Source organism: Lethenteron reissneri, unplaced genomic scaffold (genome assembly GCF_015708825.2).
Source record: "Lethenteron reissneri isolate LAM-NWPU_2019-01 unplaced genomic scaffold, ASM1570882v1 scaffold_1640, whole genome shotgun sequence".
NCBI classification, from domain to species: Eukaryota; Metazoa; Chordata; class Hyperoartia; order Petromyzontiformes; family Petromyzontidae; genus Lethenteron; species Lethenteron reissneri.
Window position 1 is genome coordinate 3,929,446 of NW_026891378.1, and position 22,858 is coordinate 3,952,303.

At 50.3% G+C, this 22,858-nt stretch overlaps 1 protein-coding gene across 3 annotated transcripts in view; it reads right to left on the reverse strand.

Annotated features, from left to right (window-relative positions):
- Nucleotides 1-4,814: 4,814 nt before the first annotated feature.
- LOC133339106 (E3 ubiquitin-protein ligase TRIM62-like) overlaps nucleotides 4,815-22,858 on the reverse strand; it is a 46,667-nt gene continuing 28,623 nt past the window's right edge. The window contains exons 7-12 of one of the 3 annotated variants that reach the window (XM_061547227.1): nucleotides 14,990-15,187; nucleotides 13,385-13,480; nucleotides 12,360-12,593; nucleotides 11,223-11,245; nucleotides 10,533-10,627; nucleotides 4,815-8,296 (exon numbers count right to left, since the gene is read on the reverse strand). In XM_061547227.1, the coding sequence (XP_061403211.1) occupies nucleotides 7,746-8,296; nucleotides 10,533-10,627; nucleotides 11,223-11,245; nucleotides 12,360-12,593; nucleotides 13,385-13,480; nucleotides 14,990-15,187 (1,197 nt within the window). In that variant the 3' untranslated portion in view covers nucleotides 4,815-7,745. The remainder of the gene's footprint in view (nucleotides 8,297-10,532; nucleotides 10,628-11,222; nucleotides 11,246-12,359; nucleotides 12,594-13,384; nucleotides 13,481-14,989; nucleotides 15,188-22,858) is intronic. The other 2 variants (XR_009754678.1, XM_061547228.1) reach the window with 2 other exon arrangements.

Genomic DNA, 22,858 nt, shown 5'->3' on the forward strand with positions numbered 1-22,858 from the left:
GGTTCACAAATGTTGATTCCCCTCCGGTTGCGGAAGCCATGGGGGAAGGAGGCCTCGGAACAGGACATGCTTTTGGATCCTTCTAATAGGGCTGTTGGAGGTCTCGATTTATCGGTGGCTCACACTTTGGTTGGGGCCGACAGGGATCCGTTTGTGATGGTTTTAAACGCTGGGGCGCGGCCGGCCGTCATTCAGCAGGGCACCGTGCTAGCTCACGCGGCACGGGTCCCTGCGGAGGAGAGGCTGGTTGCGCAGGCTGATCCGAGCCCCACGAATAACGTAACATCGAAGGAGGACCTCGATTGGATTGATATGCTGTGCGCGGACTCTGACGATTTGTCAGCGGTACAGTTGGGTGCGCTGCGCGGGTTGCTGATTGAATTTTCGGATGTCTTCAGTAAACATAAGTATGATATTGGGTGCACGGACCTGCTACGCCACCACATTGAAACGGGCGATGCGGCACCGGTCAGGCAAAATCCCTTCCGACTGAGTCCTGCTGAGAAGGAACATGTTCAGTCGGCAGTTAACGATATGCTGGAAGCCGACATTATTTCGCCTTCTTCCAGTCCTTGGGGAGCACCTATTGTGCTCGTTAAAAAACAGGACGGGTCCCTGCGATTTTGCGTCGATTTCTGTCGCCTGAATAAGATCTCGGTGGCCGACGCGTATCCGCTCCCCAGGATGGACGAGTCTCTCGACGCATTGTCCGGTGCGCGATACTTTTCGACTCTTGATTTATTATCCGGATTCTGGCAGTTGCCACTCGACGAGGAGTCTAAGCCTAAGACTGCATTCCGGACTCCAGGGGGCCTGTTTCAGTTTAACCGGTTACCCATGGGACTTCACTCCTCTCCTGCGACGTTTCAGCGTCTTATGGAATTGGTTTTGTCGGGCTTGCAGTGGGATACGTGCCTCATTTACCTTGACGATGTCATTGTTTTCGGTAAAACGTTTGAAGAACATCTCCAGCGATTGAGAGGGGTGTTCTTGCGAATGCGATCGGCTAAATTAAAGTTTAAACCGGCCAAATGCCATCTTTTTCGTAAATCCGTGAGGTACTTGGGTCACATTGTCGACTCTTCGGGGATTTCTACCGATCCTGCGAAGACGGACTGTGTCAGTTCGTGGCCGACGCCCACGTCAGTGTCAGACGTGCGCAGTTTCATCGGTTTTGCTTCGTATTATCGCCGATTCGTTGAGCACTTCGCCACCATTGCAAAGCCCTTGCACGCTTTAATGGCAAAAGGAGTGAAGTTCCGGTGGGGACCGGAGGAGGAGGCTGCATTCTGCTCCCTCCGGGACGCCTTGGTAAGGGCCCCACCCTTGCGCTATCCGGACTTTGCGAGTCCCTTCTTGCTAGACACGGATGCTAGCAACACGGGCATTGGGGGAGTGCTGTCCCAAGTCGTTGGAGGGGTCAAACGGGTGGTCGCCTATGGTAGCAGGGTGTTGTCGCCGGCAGAGCAGCGCTACTGCGTCACCCGTCGTGAACTACTTGCCATTGTCTTTTTTGTACAACAATTCAGGCCATATCTCTATGGTCGTCATTTCACGGTCCGGACGGACCACGCGGCGCTCCAGTATTCATTAAGGGTTGCCCAGCCCTCGGGCCAATTGTCGCGGTGGTTGGAAGTCCTCCAGGACTATCAGTTCACGACTACGTACCGTAAAGGGTTGCGACACACGAATGCCGATGCCCTGTCGCGGTTGTTGCCTTGTCACAAATGTGCGTGCTTATCGGGATCGGCGCGCTGTAAACCTCCGGTTACAGAAGGTAGGGAGGCGTTGGTTGCGACCGCGAGCACACCAATTGGGGATGGTCCCGCTACCCCAGGGGGTCAGGACTCGCTGCTCTCACTGTCGTTGATTGAGTGGGGCCGTCTCCAAATGGCGGACAGCTCCCTGCTGGCATTGCGCCGAAAGACTGAGGGTTCCGAAGGTAACCACGACCGAACTGGCTCCTACGAGCTTAAGCAAGGCCTGTTGATGAGATGGGACAGTTTGTCCTGGCGGCATGCGATTGTGGTGCCTTCTGCTGTGAGGGGGAAGGTTGTCTTGGCCGCACACGAACGCCTCTTGCATTTGGAAGTTAACAAAACGCTTGCCCTGCTTCAACGTGACTATTATTGGCCGGGAATGGGGGGTGACGTGGTGAATATTCTGAAGGGTTGTGTTGAGTGCGCCAGACGGAAACCACCGCCCGTGGCAGCTAATCCACCGCTGCAATCTATTCAGGTCTCGCGCACTAACGAGCTCGTTGCACTCGATATTCTGGGGCCCTTTCCGGTCACGCCTAGGGGTAATAAGTACCTGTTGGTGGGGGTCGAATATTTTACCCGGTGGCCTATGGCGTGGCCGCTCGCCAACCAGTCGGCGGCGGCTGTGACGGACGCCTTTGTCCAGGGCTACGTCCTGGACAAGGGGGCTCCCGAACGCTTGCTGACTGACCAAGGGAAACATTTTTCGAGTAAATTACTGCAAGAGGTGTGCGACCTGTTGGGTACCAAGAAGGTGCGTACCTCCCCGTACCACCCGCAGACGGACGGGATGGTGGAGAGGCTTAACAGGACATTGACCTCTATGCTGTGCCAGCAGGTATGTGAGTCACATGTTGATTGGGACCTGCAGGTCCCTGGGGTCCTTGCCGCATATAGAATGGCCCCCCATGCAGCAACGGGATTTTCCCCGTTTTATCTAATGTACGGTCGGGAAGCCGACCCACCCATGGAAACGCAGCTGGGTCTGCCCGCGCCACGAACTAATTCGAAATTGGCAGAGCATATTAAATTTAATATTCATAAACTGACAGAGGCAAGGGAGGCCGCACGGCTTAATTCGCGGGCTCGCCAAATTGCGAACGAGCGGTTGCGGGCACGGAAGGTGTCCGTGCACAATTGGGAACCAGGTGACAGGGCCTGGCTGCATTGCCCTCAGGCACCTTTGGCCACGTCGCCTAAATTGTTGAAGCCGTGGCGGGGACCCGTGGAGGTCGTGCGGGTTGCACGCCCCCAGTGCGTTCAGATAAAATGGGGAAAACGCCGTTGGTACGTCCACCCCTCCCGACTGAAACCGTTCTCGCCTCCGTATGGCCTCCCCTTGTGTCGTGAGGGCCGAGCATGTGACGTGACCGACGACCCTGAGGGGGAATTGTCCTTGCCTGCTCCTCACATGTCTCCGCCTGATCCGCTCCCAGGTGTCTCGGAACTGACAGCTGCCGACCACCGGCGGCCGAATCTTCACGGCGGGGCCGGTCCTTCCAGGCCCGATCCGCGCCGTCTAGAGCTGCCGGAGCCACCGGACGGTCGCCAACGTCCCGTCCCATACGACGGACCGGCCAGACGGACTCGCGCTAGGTCGCGCTACTTTGTGTAACCTACCACATGCGGAGTCGAGGCAGCCGGAGCGCCTCGGCACTGCGTGGGTCACAGTGACACTTGGCGCGTTCGTTTTACGGTGTTCGCTTTTATTGTGTTGTTCGTCGGGCTGTATATTGCTTCGTATTTAAGTGTTGCGTTGTGTTATGTTGTTGTTGTTGTGTTACGGGGCACACTGGGATGTGGAGTTCTTTATTACTGCGTTGACGTTAGGTTGTGTTGTTGGTTAACAGCCGGGCCGGCTGCAAGCTATGTGGGAGGGGGTGATGTAGAGGTGATACGCGCTGGGATTAGGGATCGTATGCCAGCGCGTGATGATTGGCTGTGTAGGTGGTGACGCGCGCTGACGGTGGAGGATCAGGGGTCAGCGCGGGGTCGTGGGTTACGGGGTACCGATTGGCTGTGGGCCGGTGACGCGCTGAGAGGGAGTGATCAGGTGGCAGCGCAGTGTGATTGGTGGAGTAATGTTAACACGCGCTGGGGAAAGCGGATCGTAGAGAGAGTGCGTCGTGATTGGTTCATTAAGGAACGACGCTCACGTCGACGTCCGCATCAGCTCCGTCTCTCGTGAGCAGGGGCTATAAAAGGGGATGCACAGGCGTAAGGGCAGTGTGTAACCAGCGAAGAATGAAGACGGGGATGAAGACCTAGAGCCCTGCGGTACCTAGCCCCGCTGTCCTAACGGGACCGGGACTCTGTGTAACCCAGAGGCGAGTGTAGTGTGTGTAGCCATAGGCATAAGGTCTACACGAGCCGAATGCATTGTGTGTAGCCAGGGCATAGGGTCTACACGAGCCGAATGCATTGTGTGTAGCCAGGGCATAGGGTCTACACGAGTCGAGTGTATTGTGTAGCCAGAGGCATAGGGCTTACACGAGTCGAGTATATTGTGTGTAGCCAGAGGCATAGGGTCTACACGAGTCAAGTGTATCGGGTGTAGCCAGAGGCCTAGAGTTTACACGAGATTAGTGGAGTGTGTCGTCGGAAGAAGGAAGACCACACGTTGTATTGTGACACGTAAAGATTTAATAAAAGTGTGTTACCCGTCAAGAAGTTCCTGCCGTCAATTCCAATACTTCACTTACATTATTAGGAAGCCACTGGAGCTCTTCTTCTTGGATAACTTTGACATTGCTACTTAATAAGTACTTAAACCCTAATGTCTTTTGAATTTTATAAGCACTCCTTACATCAAATGTAAGGTCAACGATTCAGAGACAGAGTTTCTAGGAGGCACCTTCTTACTGGTAGGAACCTCCTGGTTACACCAGCCCACAGGGGATTATTGTGTCCGTCCGTCGTGCAGGGAGGGGCTGTGTGGGGAGGGAGGGGCTGGGTGGGGAGGGGAGGGTGGGGAGGGGCTGGGTAGGGAGGGTGGGGAGGGGCTGGGTGGGGCTGGGTGGGGAGGGGCTGGTCACCCCGTGGTGCCCTTATAAAACTCAACGTTTCACCTACTCACGCCGGCTTGTGCCCGCCCTAACAGTCGGGCATATTTGCGGAATACACCACGCCGCCGTTGACCTTGGCTATTGACCGAGCAACCCAACGTTCCTACCAGCTCCCTCCGCAGGAATGTGTTTCACAGCTTCCACGGTCTCGTCCTTACACTCTCCACCATTACTTAGTGTAGCCTGTACACAACCCTAACCATCAAACATTGATGGCGCCGACTGGGATAGCCAACAACTTCCAGCAGTGCAATATCTAGTGAAGACGGCAGCGATGAAGGCGACGAGATGACAGCTGTCACCTGTCCATTACGTCAGGGCCACGCCCCTAGGCTTCCCCCCATTGGATATAGACCAGGACCGGCAGAGCCAATCATCATGACGAGTTGTGATACGTCAGTGAGCCGGATATATCCTCACATTACACATGGGAGGCTGAGTGCTGGGAAAGAGGAGGAGGTTGGGGAGGAGGCAACGGCTCCGTTTGGGTTACAAACGAAGCGTCCAGCTGCTCACTCCACGGATGCTCCCGGAGGGAGGTCAACGCCGAGGGGGAGTCTGGTCGCCGGGCGGCATCGAGGACCGGGACGGTCTCGCCCTGGGGGCCGTTGTGACAACAAACCCAGGTACCCTGGGTGGGGGGGGGGCGGGAGGAGTGGGCTGTCGGTGTTGTTTGTGGGAGTCGTCGTTACGTCGCGTTAGACGCCGCAACGGGTGGCCCTGGGTAGGACGAGATCGCCCCCCAACACGTGGACACGACTGTGAGTTGGGTGGACAGACGCTGTCTCCACCCTTGCAGTATTGGGAGTTTGTTCAGGGCGCTGTTTTTTTTCCTGTTTCGTCTGTAACACGGTGGTGGTTGTTTTTTCCGCTAATTAATCTTCAATCTTCGCTTCATTATTGTTTCCTGTACTCACGTTGTCGTTTTTATTATTTTGGAGATTCCCCCCAGCCCCAGGTCACTCTTGCAAATGAGACTGCTGTCCCGGTCTTCCGAGTTCTACACCCGGTTACAGACGATATACTTGAACTCACTCAATCATTTACCCACTCACCGACCCTCTCGCTCACTAACGTAACCACTGACCCACTCAGCTACTCACTCACCACCTCACTCACCCATGCACTCAATCGTTCACTCACTAATCTACTCACTCCCACACTCAATAGTTTACCCACTCACTTACCCTCTCACTAACTCAAACACTCCACCGACCCACTCACCCATGCACTCACTCACTTGCCCACCAACCATCTCCCCCGTCTCCTTACCCACTCACTCGCCCACCATTTCACCCAATCAACCATGCACTCAATCATTCAATCACCCACCATCTCTGTCACTTAACTACTTACTCATCTACTCACTCACCCAAGCACTCGCTCACCATTCCACTCACTTTTACAAATGAAACTCCTATTCTGGTGTCTTGAGTTCTCGCCCCGGTTAAACACAATAAACAAAAATAACAGCCCCAACTACAAAGACGTTACAAAGACGCTACCATGATGATGGTGGTAGTGGTGGTAATAATGGTGAAATGGTGATGAAGGTAGTGGTGTTGATCATGGTAGTAATGATGGTAGTGATGGTGATAATGATGGTGGTGATCACGGTAGCGGTGGTGATAATGACAGTGATGGTAGTAATGGTAGTGATGAGGGAGATGGTGGGAATGATGGTGATAGTAAGTTTTCACGGTGAGGATGATAGTGGTGATGATGGTCGTGATGGTGGATGTGATAATGGTGATAATTATGGCAGTTTTTGTGGTATTAATGTTGATGATCGTAATGATGGTGATGATTGTGGTGGTAGTGGTGGTAAGAATGAGGCCACGTGGCCTCAACGTGCACATAGCCTGGCACAAGCGTCGTGGTGACGTCACCGCCACTTAGTGGCGAATGGCGGTTGTTGTTGTTGGTGGTAAGAATGGTGATGGTGACGTGGGTTCTGATAGTGATTATGATAATGATGGTGGTGATGATGGTGGTGATAATTTTGATGGTGGTGATGATGGTTATGATGATGATGGTTATAATGATGGTGATGATGATGATAGTGGTAATGATAAGTAATGATTATGATGATGGACGTGATAATTGTGCTGATTATTGTGGTGATAATCATTATGATGATGGTGGTGGTTGATGGTTGTGATGGTGGTGATTGTGGTAGTGGTGATGATGGGGATAATGATGTTGATGATGATGTTGCTGATGATAGTAATGATAATGGGGTGATGATGATAATAATGATGGTTGTGAACGTGGTATGATATTGACGATGTTGGTGATGGTGATTATGATAGTTTTGGTGGAGTTGATAGTAATGATGATAGTGATGGAAGTTGATAGTGATGTGGTGGTGGTGATCATGATGGTGATGATGATATTCGTGATGCTGTTGGTAATGATGATGGCGATGATGGTGGTATTGATGACTATGGTGATTATGATGGTGGTGGTGTTGATGGTTGTGATGGTCGTGATGATGACAGTGGTGGGGATGGGGTGATAATGGTGGTGATGGTGGTGATGGTAGTGATAATGATGATGGTGGTGGTGTTGATGGTGGTGATGGTCGTGATGACAGTGATGATGATGGTGGTGAATCGCAGGCATGAGACGGTGTGGTGATGTGAGCACGCACTGCAGGTGAAGGAGCGGCCACACGAACCTGCGATTTGAACTGCACCGGCTCATGCACGCAAACTCAACCTTACCCTCCCCCTCACCCTCTCTGTACACCCTCCTTCACATCCTCTCCTCACCCTCTCCTCACTCTTCACCGTCACCATCACCCTCCACGCTCACCCGTAACCTTCCCCCACCCTCACTTTCCCCCTCTCCTCAACATCCACCCTCTCCTCTGTTTCTTGGGTTCTGTCTTGGTTTCTTGGGTTTCTATTTCTCATCCTCAGGATAAACGACTCAGATCCACGATCTTCAATGGTTCTTTCAAACACCCCATCCACATCGCAGGGTAAAGAGGCTGCAAGAATCTCTGCCGAACCTCGTGGATCACCTCCATGGAGTCGGCGCAGTAAAACGCCAGGAGCCCCCCCTCCCAGTGCAGGTGAAGGCCGATTCTGCGGGAGGAGAAGGTCCCCCTCACCGACAGTGCAGTCTTAACTCCACCATGAACCACTGATAAGCTGTTGTTACATTTCTCTAAACACCAGGACGCGTCGCTCCCTCCCAGCTGCTGTGCATCACCAGTCCCTTTCCGTGGGATCGTCCCATGCGCGACTCCAACCCTACACAGCTGCGCGTCCCCCACGTCCACCTCCCAGTAGTGGTGGCCCGACGAGAAGCTCTCACAGCACAGGGCTTGTGCACAGCCATCAAACCGGTGTGGGTGATCGGGGCGACCCTGTGAGTCACGGTTCCGCGTCATCATCCTGAGATCCGCAGAGATCTGGAGTTGGTTATGAGCTGAGTTTGTGTCCAGAGTCGGTGAGCATCCGTCTGTAACAACAGCGATGACAACATCACGACAGAACACCATCATCACCATTATCCACCATCACCACCATCAATATCACCAACATCACAAACATCACCATCACCAAGCATCCTCGCCATCAATATCGATGACAACAACATATACATCACCATCACTACCATTATCAACACTGTGAACATCAACAACAACACTATTGCCATCAACAAAATCACAACCATCGTCACAAATAATCACCACCACCATCACTACCATCGCCTTGACAATCACCACTATCCCCATCACCACCATCTCTAACATCTTCATCACCATCACCAACGCGACCAGCATCATTATAACCATCATAACGACCATTAAAACCATCATCACCACCATCACTACCATTATCACCATCACCAATATCATCATCCCTACTACCATCAGCGCCATCACCAAAATCATCACAACCATCACCACCTATATTATCACCAATGTCATCACTATTCCCATCACTCACTATCACTAACAGCATAATTACCAACAACAACCGCCATTCGCCACTAAATGGCGGTGACGTCACCACGGCGCTTGTGCCAGGCTACGTGCACGTTGAGGCCACGTGAAGTGTAGAACGCCCACTGGCAGGAGGTCATGGGGCAGACCCATGTGTCATGGGACGACTGAGATGACTGGCCGATGCACCACTATCATTACCACCATCCTCATCACGATCACCATCATTATGACCATTACCAGCATCAGGAACTCATTTGAGGTTGAAACTGCCTAGCAGAGGCCCAGGACTGGATCAGATATCACCTGCCAATGATGTTAGCCATGGCTACTAATCAAAGCTAGATAACTGGGTTCGTATTGCAGTGTGCTAACCACTATGCCACCACTCCCCCCACGCACAAATGTGTAAAGTAGTAACTCGGCGGGAGACGTCTTCACGGGTAGCACACTCTTTTTATTGACACCAAACTGTTACACGGGTGACTAACACTCACCCAGCCCCTTGGGTGACTAACACCCACTCAGCTCCACGGGTGACTAACACCCACTTAGCTACTCGGGTGACTAACACCCACTCAGCTACTCGGGTGACTAACACCCACTCAGCTACACGGGTGACTAACACCCACTTAGCTACTCGGGTGACTAACACCCACTCAGCTACTCGGGTGACTAACACCCACTCAGCTACACGGGTGACTAACACCCACTTAGCTACTCGGGTGACTAACACCCACTCAGCTATACTGACACGGGCTCTTACGCCCCGTAGCCTTCCGGAACACACCCGGCTGGGGTGTCCGTCTCGGCTCTGGGTACCACCGTCCCGACCCACGCGGGCGTCGGACTACGGGTTCCCCAGTCTCGGCTCCGAGCCACACAGGGCCCCGGTCCCGACAAGGACGGCGGGACTAGGGGTCTCGGGCCACTACCTCCTCCACTCCGTCTTCGGTCTTCAACTGGTTAACACTGACCACGAGTGCTCTCGCGCGTCTCCCTTTATACCCCTCCTGCGGACGTCGCTGAGAGCACCCATCTTATTGACCAATCACTGCGCGCGCTGGCTACGATCCTTTTTTCCCCGATTGTATCAGCGCGCCTCACCACCGGCGTGCGCGTTCATACCACGCCCACATCGCGTGCCCAACCCCGCGCCCCGTGACCCATCACTGTCGGCGCACGTCAACACCACCACTACAAATGCACAGACACATTCACAGGCACACACTCCATCTCAACATCACAATTACCCCTGACTCGTAATGCTGATTCTTTACCCAAGAACGCCATACTAAGTCTCATGGCTCTGTTCAGTAGGGTCCTGAATTGGGATGTGAACAAAGACTAAGATCCCCTATGTAGCCTTAACAGACCATTGGGGCAAGTGCTGTTAGCGAGCATCTATGAAGGCTGGCAGGGCACACGAGGAGGTGGGTGGCCAGCATCACGCCCGACCACCTTTTTCTCCCGAGTGGCGATATTGTTTAAATACAAGGATAAGGTTCCAGAATGTAAACAAAGATAAATATTCCCCGTGTTGCCTTAACAGACTGTCGGGGCAAATCAGCACCTTTGAAAGCTGGCACAGCAAATGAGGGGCTTGGTGGCCAGCACTAGGCCTGGCCAACTTTGTCTCCCTAGTGGTGATGTTTACACGCAACACCAGGTAATCATTTGAGGCTGAGTCGCCCTCGTGCACACACACACACGGTGATAATTTATTGTGATTCAAACTGAAGAACTCACACAGGAGTTTGGCCACAATTCCCTCGATGTCTTTAAGCGAGGCAATGTCCTCTTGGCTAGGACATGAGGGTGGATCTGCTGTAAACCTCCCTGCCCTGTGAAAGCAGAACAGACATGGCTACTGTCTCACATAGAGCATCGTCACTCACAGGATCATCACAACTCCATCACATAGACACGCATCACAGCATCAACACACGTGGGATCATCACAGCTCCATCATATCGAGAATCATCGCATATAGCATCATCACACACAGCACCATCAGACAGCATCACCACACAGCGCATTATCACACAGCTTCACCACACGCACCACCACACACAGTACCATCACACAACATCACCACACACAGCATCATCATAGACACCGTCATCACACACCATAACCACACAAACCACCATCACACACACCATCACTACACAAACCATCACCACACAAACCATGACCACACACAGCATCCCCACACACAGCATAACCACACAGCACACAGTATCATCACCACACAGCATCACCACACATCATTACTATTACCACACATAGCATCCACACATACAACACCATCACACAGCATCATCACACACAGCATCCCCACATAGCATCCCCACACAACCAGTGTCTCACTGCCCGCACTCCACACTCAGTCCCATGTTGTCGTGTGTCGAGTCGTGAGTGAAAGTCATCTTTTACCTGCACGTCTCCTCCAGGTGCCGCTATGGAAGAGAGAGATGCATTACTGCGACTCTACCTCCAATCCCTTGTGATCAGTGGAGTTCCCACTGCAACACCGTGGGTGGAAAATAAACCCCAAAGTCTTGGCTCATGACCCTATGATCACCAATATTTCAGAGTGAGACCGGTTGATAGTGAACTATAAACTACTATTTTGATTATTCCACGTAAGGCCCACTGAGCGATAGAGCTCTTTTTCAAAAGCGACCTGGCCACAAATGATAGCTCAACGAAGTGGTTCATCTCGTGGAAATGTATAGCAGCCCAATACTCTAAACGCATGTTTCCATATGTGGAGGGAAAAACTGGAGGACCCGAAGAAAAATCCATGCGACCATGGAGAGAGAAATGTAAACTCCAAATATATAAGGACGTCAGGGTTGGGATCAAATCCCGGACCTTCAGTATCCCAGGCTAGGTAGTTAACATCTCGCCACCCCCATGAGGACTAACATTAATTTGCAGGGCAAATATGTCAGAGTGAGACCGCTTGATATTGATCTGTGTTGAGAGTAACGTAGAACTAGAAGTTTCTGGAGTTATCAATGCACATGGTGCAGATCTTGTAGAAGTGATGTTCAATACACAATGATATCATTAATAAGTATATGAGACCGTATTTATTTTAGCATCCCAGATATGAACAATTAAGGTAGCGCATCCACGTGGAGGTACACAAAGTAAAAAGCAGAGATGACATCTGGTCGTGAGCAGGAGCTGGTGGATTGTTGCATCGCGGCATCATGAGATGTGGCAATGTTTTGGGGAGGCCTTCATCAATAAGTAGACAGATTATGGCTGATGATGATCATGAATACCATGTACATTGTTGTTCTATGGTTGATTTAAAACGTTAAATTCCATTAACAGTTAGTTTAAATTAACAATGAAACAAACTTAATGGGAATCTGTTAAAGGACGGGAGAGAGAATTAATTTAACTGAGAAAATATGAGCTGGCCTTCCAAATGGCAGCCACTGGAGCTGCGATGCGAGTCCATGAGTGGAGCTGTGTTCTCAAGCCCAGGAGCCTCCCTCTGCTGCTCCTGGTGAGAGGGCTCTGTGCCAATAGCGACACTGTAGACTCATTGCTCACCTGAAGGAATGCGAGCGAGTCCCTCTTCTGTGCTAGGGCCTGCAGGCGAGTGGCTGCTGCCTGGAGCTCGCTGATCTCGCGCTGGTAGTGAGCGATCTTCTTCTCGATCTGGGACAGCAGCTCGCGCACTTTCTGCTCCGCTTGCTCTAAAGCCGCCTTCTCCTCCGCATCCAACGCTGCTCTCTCGCGGGTGAATCTGACCGAGATTGAGGCCTTTTTATCTGTCATGGATCCCTGCAAAGATAAATAAATGTCACCTCTGTTCATTAAATGTCTGGTCCTTTGTGAAATGACATTCGGGTCGGTGTGACTCGAGTGCAACTCTAAGGTGTCTAGACAGTGATATGAGTCTGCAGCACTGAGGCCTCCTTCTTCCTCTGCCTCTGATAACGCCACTGTGCATTTTCACTACAACACGATTCGCCATAGCTGGTGGGGGCTGTGAGGCAATGAAATCATCAAATACCATCATGAGTACATTTAGCGTTTGTGCCATTCCCATTGCGCAAGGCTATCAGGACAATGCTTTGTTTACCTTCACATGAAGCGAAGGGAAATCTGTAATTTGCCTTCAACAAGTAGACACTTCATGATATGGGAAGTTAGGCCAATTCCTCTTTAAATGAATGTTTTGAATGTGAGAGAATGCCACATGTGTATGGATGAAGAGAGGGGATCATGAAACAACTTGCTTTACTGCCACCTGGCCACCCTAAAGCCTGATTGGTTTCAGTAAGATGGTGTACAACAGTCTGTGTGTGATACACCTTATCTGACCAATACAGTTAACATTCGTTGAAGTGTTAAGTTGTATGGAGATATGGGAATGTGGAATTTCCACCACTGATTTAGTTTCTCAGTGGAGATGAGAACCACCTCTTTACTCGTCCTGACCGTTGTGGGTTTCGTCCCACAATGTGTTTGGAGACAATGGAAGTCCACGTGAATGAATGGAGTTGTCCTCCATCACAAACCTTACTCAGAGTGGAGTCACGGGGTCACAGAGTCCGGCCCAGACGCGGTACCTGCACATCCCTACGATCGGCCTCCATCCGCCTCACGGACTCCTCCGCCTCCTTCCTTTTCTCCTCCACCGCCCGCGTCTCATCTCCCACTTGTTTCTGTGAGAGACGTCACCAGGGGAGACTCCACTCACTCTCCGAGCGTCCCCTCTCACCCCCGTTCCACGCGAACCCCTCCACAGTGACGGGGGCAGGAGCCTCGGGGGAGCAAGCGCAGAAGGGAACTGATTTTTCGAAGAGCTCAAACGTGCGCAGGGCTACCAAAGTAGTGGGTGGGGCTACTTGAGCAGTGGGCGGGCCTATCCGAGTCGTGGACGGGGCTATCTGAGTAGTGGGTGGACAGGGCACCATAGTGGTGAGATGTTATCTGCCTTGTCTACTAAACAGGAGGTCGTGGGTTCGAACCGGACCCTGATGCCTGTGTAGAGTAGTAGAACGACACTACTGTAGTGGCTCGGTATGGGGGCTGTCGGCAGTTGTCACGGAGGTCGTGTCGGGCCGTGACACTCTGCGTGAACCCAACAGGACACGTGACCGGATAAAAGCGGGCCAGGGGCCCCAGGGGGGGGCGTGGCCTGGGGCAGAGCCAGCCACGCCGGAGTGGTTATAAGCGGGGTGTGGATGGAGAGCTGGGCTGTTCTGGGCTGTTCTGCTCTGCTGCTGGGTCATCTCTGTGATGAAGCTCTCTGGTCTTCGCTAGTGGACCAGGCAGCGTGTTGGGCTGTCCTGGTCCAATGATGTAGTATCCCCGTGGGTTGGTTAAGTTAGGAAAGGTGGCTACCACCTTAAGTCGTTATGTTAAGTGTTAATTGTTATGTTACCTAATAAATAGTGTTGTCTCCAAAGTTCCAGTGTGCGCCTGAATTTAACCCAAAAAATATACACAAAAAATCGTGTATATTTATGGTCTGTGTGTCCCGCGCGTGACGTCACTCCAAATGAGGCCAACCCCCTGCTTTAATATTCATGAACAGGTGGGGTCCTCTACATGGACTCCCCCCACCTCATTAATAATCATGAATGGGTGACGTCACTCCACATGCCGCACCCCTCACCAATAACCATTAGCGGGTTACATCATTCCATATGGGGCAAACCCCCCCCCCCCCCCCTTATTAATAATCATGAGCTGAACAATTTTTCTATTGAATATTTCAGATTTACTGCAAAATAAACCCGTCCTTGGATGGGCAAACAAGCTAGTTAAAATATAAAATACATGAATATTATACAGTACTGTACATATAATTTGTGCATTTGAGTTACTAAACTTTTTGCGTGTCGTCTGCGGCTTTCGCAAAACTCCCAAAATCTCCCAAAAAATGTTCATTTAATTTCTCCTGCTGATCCCGCGATATATCGAAACCGCGATGGGGAAAGTCGCGATGCAGAAGGGTCGACTGTACTATGAATTTACCCTTCAAACAGTCGTTTGAAAAATAAATTGACGGGATGTAAAATATTAAATCCACTTTAAAATGAGTCTGAGCCACTCGCTGTGGTTTCGTTATAAGTAGATGTTGCTGTTGAGAGCCAAGGACAGAGTTCATCAGTTGATGCTGCGGTATCGTGGGTACTGCTCGGTGACCGTGAGAACCTCTTCCTCACCTTTCGTTTGTCGTGCTCCACCTTCAGAGTGATGAGCTTGTGCCCTCGATGATCCACAGTGACGGTGCAGTCCCTGCAGACGAGGTGTCCGTTGTTAATGCAATAGACGCGGTACTCGGCTCCGTGCTCCACGCACCGTCGATTCTCCAAGTTCACACCGGGCGACACCAGGACGTGGTCACTAAACCTTGCCAACTTCTGGTGGGGCACAACGTGGGTCACACAGAACGACATCTCACACTTGAGGCAAGTCTTCACTGCGGGCTCCCTGCAATGATCGCAGCAAACAGCAGAAGCAGAAGCATCGGCAGCCATGGGCTCAGCCACTCGAAGCTGCTCGATGAGGTTGGTGAGCGTCACGCTCTTGTTCAGCTTGGGCCTCCGAGGGAAAGTCACTCGGCACTGTGGGCAGGAGAAGGACTCCGTCGGATCCCAGGCGCCCTCCACGCACTTGAGGCAAAACGAGTGGCCGCAGCTGAGCGTGCAAGGGCAGCAGAAGGTGTCCAGGCAGATGGGGCAGGTCAACTCCCATGGAACCTCGCTACCACTGGGAGCCGCACTCGCCATGGCTTTGTGGCTCCACTCAGAGACGGGCGCTGGCTGGAGCTCAGGCAGTCTCTGTCTGTAGCTCAGGCAGTCTCTGGCTGTAGCTCATGCAGTCGCTGGCTGGAGCTCAGGCAGTCGCTGGCTGCGTCTGAGACGCTAAACGAGGAACAAGCCACGTAAATAGGTGACAAGGAAGTAGGAAGTCTTTCAGTTTGATTTGCATATCAATAGATATGCACTGGAATGTGTTGACGTGTGAGCGAGTACAGACGTCTCCACTCCAGGGGTGGCTTAAAAACGAAGACTCGGATCACCTCGTCTCAAATCCTCACATCTACTCACCTCATCACAACTCACTTCAACTCTCCTCATCTCAACTGAACTGGCAGGGGAACTCTGCTAGTAAACTCGTTGCTCCCCGCCGTTTTACACCACGAGATTGTTGTTGTTATCTTCGTCTTTCAGCTTCACCTTTTTTATTTCAAGTTTAACACTTTAAACTACTTCATGAAAATAATTTGTTACTGTCTCAAAGTCGCGTTCCAGTAGTCGAGCTGTGAGACACCGGTGGGAGTTGCCGTGTTTAACTCGGTCACGTGGCTGGGGCTCACGGTCCAGTTTGTGGAGCCACAAACCACCGGGCGAGGCCCTTTGCTGAACCCGGCACCGTTACCCGCCAGTAATTACAACTAGCTTCATCAGGCGACAGCCAGATTTGTAGAGAAGTCTGTTTCGCTCCTTTTTTAGAGGTGTAGATGTGGTAACCACACTTATGCGCTCTTGCGCAGAAGTGTGGTTACCACTGGATTTTGTTGTTGTTGTTCTGTCTCTCACTGTTCAAATAAACCTACCATTAAAATTATATACTGATAATTTCTTTGCCAGTGGGCAAACGTACAAAATCAGCAGGGGGTCAAATACTTTTTTTCCCTCACTGTATGTCAGATCCAGATGCCGCTATATCTGTTATTTCAGAATGCTTGTCTGAAGTCGCTGTTTGAACGGAGAAAAACCGTCTGCAGCTAAACCTGGGCAAGACAGAGTACATGATAGTTGGCTCAGAGCAGCGTCTGCGAGCGTGTCAGGGCCACATCGATCATCCACTGATTAGGAGAGCTCGTCCTCTCCGTGTGTCCAAAGTACGCAACCTTGGTATGCTGTTCGATCAGAGCTTGACTGTGCGCTCGCAGCTCATAGCTACGTTCAGGGTAGATCTCTACCACCTACAAACACTCCGAGGGTTGGGCCCGTTCCTCTCTACCCCAGACCTGTAATCATTAGTTCATGCCTTTGTCTCAACACGCCTGGATTATGATGCAGAATGCCGCTACCAAGGACAGTATAACAAGAACATGATGGGAGACTATATTTGGGGGCTGATTCGTGAAAGTGATTTACAGTATAATTGTAAATCTCAAAAAACTACTCACTTATAAATATTTTGTAATAATTTTTGTTTTACTTTAGTATAAATACATGTTAATTTTGATTCATGTGTTGTTGTTTTCTGACTTCATTTGAACGAAAAGACATTCACCCATTATTTCACTGAAAATAGGCACATTTCAAAATATCAATGTCCTGGTCACAAAAACAAAGGTTTTGGGGAATAACAGCTATTTTCTTTACTTTTTAGGCATGAGCAATTAGGAAATAACACTTACTACCCAGGAACAAAAATTGTGTTACATAGTGTTATCTATTCAGAGCTTCCACTTGGATTGGTGCAGACGCTCCAGTTAGTGCAGAATGCAGCTGCCCGGATGATCCGGCGGGTTAGCCGCTTTGAACATATTACGCCTTGCGCAGCTTGCAGCAGCTACCCGTCCGGTGGGGTGGTTAACCGGGGGAGGAGTGGGCTGTCGGTGTTGTCTGTGGGAGTCATCGTTACGTCGCGTTGGACGCCGCGACGGGTGGCCCTAGGTAGACGAGATCGCCCCCCAACACGTGGACACGACTGTGAGTTGGGTGTACAGACGCTGTCTCCACCCTTGCAGTATTGGGAGTTTGTTCGGGGCGCTGTTTTTTTCCAGTTCCGTCTGTAACACGGTGGTGGTTGTTGTTTGAGTAGCGTTTAGTACCGCAGACCTGGTATCGACAATCAAGGGAATTTCCCTGTCCCGAGACGACCTGCTTGTCAGTTTTGATGTGGTTTCCTTATTCACCAAAGTTCCTGTACCTGACACCATCGCAATAATTGAAGTCTTGACTTATCAAGGACTGAATACTGGGGTACCCCCCCCCCCTGGTGAAACACTGCTTAACCAATACATACTTCACCGGGAATGGAACTTTCTACAAACAAACTGAGGCACCCCAATGGGCTCCCCCCTATCTCTGGTTTTAGCCAACGTTTTCATGTAGAAATTTGAGACTGACGCCATCAAGACTGCCACTCTACGCCCGACCTTATGGAAGAGGTACGTAGATGACACTTTTGTCAGCTGGCCCCATGGCCGGCCTGCTCTAGACCAATTCCTCGACCACATAATTCCATACACCCAGCCATCAGATTCACCATGGAAGTCGAAAAAGATGGCAAGCTACCCTTTTTGGATGTCCTAATTAAAAGGAGACCTGATGGTTCAATGAGCCACTCTGTCTACAGGAAAGCCACCAATACGGATGCTTACCTAAAACCGGATTCCCACCACCATCCCAGAATAATTCCCTCATCAAGACTCTATACCATAGAGCCCAATGCATCTCCAACCAGGAACACATTGCCAGTGAACTCAAACACGTACGCCAAGCGCTTAAGGCTAATGGTTACTCCGACTACACAATCCACAAAGCCATCACTCCCACCATCAAGAAGGATCCTGTTTAAGAGCCTTTCAAAACCATCACCTTACCCTACATTGCTGGGGTCACAAAAAAGATATCCAAAATCCTGATTAAACACAAGATCCAGGTCCGATTCAACACAGTACATAAACTCCGTGATCTGGTTCGTTCTATAAAATATGTGGTTCCAGACATACGGTACCCTGGCATCTACAAACTAAGTTGCCTCTGTGGTAGCAGTTACATTGGAGAAACCAAACGACATGTCTTGGACCGCAACCGTGAACATAAAGCAGACCTGAAACACGGTAGGACAAACACCTCAGCTATGGCAGATCACTGTTACAATTCAGTGGGCTCACATGACATTGACTTCTCCAAGACAGAGGTTCTCTGCAAGCCATCTGGCTACCATGAGAGATTCGTTCATGAGGCGATCCACATATACAAACACAGAGACAATTTCAACCGAGAAGATGGATTCTGGCTCAGCAATCATTGGAAGGACATAATGCACCATTTCGGATCTTAACTGATTGTGTTCACCTTTACGGTGACTTTCAGACTGCAGTCCACTCACTGGCATTGACTATATATCTTGTATTCTCCGCAGGGAATGGATTCTTTTCTCCGCTGCAAGTCTCCTACCACCACTCTCCCATTGACATATTTCGTTGCTTCCTCTTAGTATCTTTCACACAACGGTCAATTGTATAGTGTATAGCAGATTGTATGATAATAAATAGTATAAAATTGTAATGTTTAATACAATGTATAACGTAATATATAGTATCGTAATTGTATAGTGAATATACAGCAGTGTGATATACAGTAGGGTGGGTAGAATAATACATAGTTTAATATTAAAATGTATAGTCGAAGGTGGTGTATAGTAATAAAGTATATAATTTTATGTTGGGTTTGTCCATGGCAGTATATAGTACGGAGTAGACCCGTGTGATGTAAGAGAAAAACGTTTAGCTGGAAGTATATTACATTTTTTTGCGACATAGAATTGTAATGTATTACTTACTGTTAGTAGCTCAGCTTAGTGGAGAGTATATTTAGTATACTGATGATACTATGTAGTTTATACTTTAGTTTTTTACGTGGTCTTTATTTACTGCAGCTAAATAATATTAACATTCCTTCCCTTTATTAATGCTACCCTATCCCCTACCTTTGATGCTGCTAATCCTGCATAATGCATGGGCATAATATGACTTTAAAACCCCCTGCCCACCTCCTACGCATTTCATAAGTAGTGACTAATCCCATATCTGCATTTCCCATAAATATGCTAAATTCCTCTTGATATGCTAATTATTTTGTCAAGGCGCTCTTCCCCCTCCAACTCAGCTTAAATATACGCTCCAAGCCTGGGGTGTTTCATTCAGACACTGTCTTCCCGACAGACCTGTTCTTCACCTGAGGACGGCTGCTTGCGTTGTGGCCGAAATGTCGTGAGAATTATTTTATTACGTTTTATTATTATTATTTTCTTTTTTCCCTTCTACGTGACTTTACCAAAAGAACCAAGAAGATGAGACAATCAGTTGTCATTTTCCAAATTGTATCATTCAATCCGTGTCCATAATCATCAGCATTGTCCATAGCACTAAAAAAATGTATTATCAGTAGCATGTTACCTTGAGAATACAATACCACGGTAGAAGCAGGAAACGCTGATGCTGATGTGTGGTGACTTGAAGGGACACAGCTGATGGTAATGCACCTGGACCTACAGTATCTGTCACTTCTTACTTAAAGTACATCTCCTGCTCAAAGGAGACAAACTAAACTCACGATTCATCAATGCACTTAACAATAATGCTGGCATACGCTCACATACAGCAGGATGGATAAGATAAGGAGTTTTGTCAAGAGGGAAATACTCCACATATTCAAGGGATTCTCCATCAACATTGTTGGGGGATGTTTGACTGGTCCGATCATGGTTCTTATCTAATCTTAAACACATTCCTGCGGAGGGAGCTGGTAGGAATGTTGGGTTGCTCGGTCAATGGCCAGGGTCAACAGCGGCGTGGTGTATTCCGCAAATATGGCCGACTGTGAGGGCGGGCACAAGCCGGCGTGAGTAGGTTAAACGTTGAGTTTTATAAGGGCACCACGGGGTGACCAGCCCCTCTCCACCCAGCCCCACCCCCCCAGCCCCACCCTCCCCACCCAGCCCCTCCCCACCCAGCCCCTCCCCACCCTCCCCACCCAGCCCCTCCCCACCCTCCCCTCTCCACCCAGCCCGACCCCTCCCGTTTTTGGATGCACGACGGACAGACGGACACAATAATCCCCTGTGGGCTGGTGGAACCAGGTGGTTCCTACCAGTATAAGATTTATATCGCATCTTTACGAAGGGGTTTTACAGCAATTCGAAAATCGTATACAGCATGATGAATGAAATTAAGAATTGGGTTATTGTAAAGTAGTGGTGTACTTTTGATGACAGTAAAAAAAGAGGGATGGATAAGGAGGGGTTTTGATAGGCCTGGTCGTAGCTGGGGCGGGGGGTGACAGAAAGCTTGGGTGGCTGAAAAAACAATGAGGCATCGTATTGCGAAGACAAAGGGGGGTGGCCATGGGCTGCAGCCAGGAGGGAGAAGAAGGCCACCGCAGGCCACAGACGACGTCCATAACGTATGTGCAGTGCAGCAGCGCAGTTCCGGCCAGGCCCACGACAAGGTAAATGGTGCAGCTTCAGCCCAGCTCGCTTGCCATGGACACATATCTTCCCTCCATGCCCGTCATGCTGACACGGTTAAGACTCCCCCAGGGGCAGGAGCTCGACCTCCCATCCCAGCCACGTGGGATAGCGAGGAATTCGCACGGCGCCAGCGTGGCCCGGCAGGCGACCGCCGGCAACCGGGCCACCAAGAGGACGCGTGGTGGGCATGGGGGTCAGGCAAGAGATGCGGGAGGGGAGCAGCGCCGATCGTAAAGAGCGGAGAGGAAGCCACGAGGTGCCGGCGAGGGTGCGGCCCAGTGGGGAACCGCTGGCAGCCAGGCTGCTGTGAGGACGCCATTAACATAATTGATCGGATTCATTTTATCTTCTTTATCCTCTTTCAGCGCACAGAAGATGCGGCCTGACGCCACGTGGAAGCCTGCCCCTTGCCAGGAGAGGGCCATCTTCTGCACTGTTGCAGGGAGCATGATTCTGGGTCTGCACGAAGTCTACTGAACCCGGAGTTGCCAATAAGCGATGGTTGGGAGTGTAGTGATGACAGTTTTACATGGGAGTGAATAACGTGGTCAAATATTGCGGAGTCAGAGAGAAACACAGACACAGGAGCGGGTTTAAAACAGCTTTAATTCACGATGCACGTGGGCGCACATTAGTCATGCCTCAGGAATTTAGTCAATAGATAAGTTTACAAATGTCATCATGCTGCTTGAACTGTTGGAATTGGCTGGCACACTATGCTGCTGCTACCGATAGCTCTTATCGTATAATCAATCTTAAAAATATGTAAAAAATTTAATTCGTTTCATCATTTTTCCTTCTATTAGTTGACTTCGTTATTTTCATATCATTGAGTATCGTTATGTTTTATGTTTCACTGCCGTAGTTATCACATTTTACGATGCATTGCCTGGCCTTGCAGCCTGCTGCTACCATCACCTCTCCTAACGTGCATGTACTACTACACATTAAACTCATACACGCGCACTTACACGTGTTTTCATACTCTACATTGCAGTATACACACTGTATACAGTGCTATATGTAACATGCAGTACACCTTTACATACACACATTGCACATTAGGCACTACACGAGCTTCTCACACACACACACTAACATGCCGTACATGTGGCACGTGGTGGCAGAGCTGGGAAAAATCCCCCTCCTATTAAAATACTCATCAGGATGCTATTGTAATGACTGTAATGACTATAATTGAGTGGTGGTAGGGAAAGAGACGAGGCAGGGTAGGAATGGAGACAGTTCTGGCGGAGGAGTGCAGGCCAGGTGTGTGGGGTAAGGCAGGGGAGTGGCAGAGGGCGTCGTTAGAAACAGAGACACGAGAGAGGCGGCTGTGTTGCTGTTGCTTTATTGACAGAAGTTAGTTGTGGGGCCGTCCATAAATGACGTCACAACAACACTCCTACAACATCAGAGTGCAGCGCCACATTAAATAAGCACTACAATGACAGTAGTTTAAAGCGATTTGAAGCATGTTTTATTTTTAAAATGGAAATGTGATTTTGGGGGAGGGGATGGGCAGAGCTTTGTGACGTCATATTTGAGGGGGGGGGGTCTGACTTTTTGTGACGCCGTGTGACGCGGGGGGGGTCAAAAATCGTCCATAATCGCGTGACGTCATTTATGGACGGCCCCTGGTGACACGTGCACGAGAGAGATCATAATCCGTGGCTGTGTTTGGTTTTTCCATTGAGAGAAGTTGGACGACCGTCCGCGATCTGTGATCGCAACGAACGTTCACGTTGCATTCCCGAGGAGCAAGGCGGTCCATCATCACACTGTGACCTGCATCCACACCCAAAGGTGGCTTC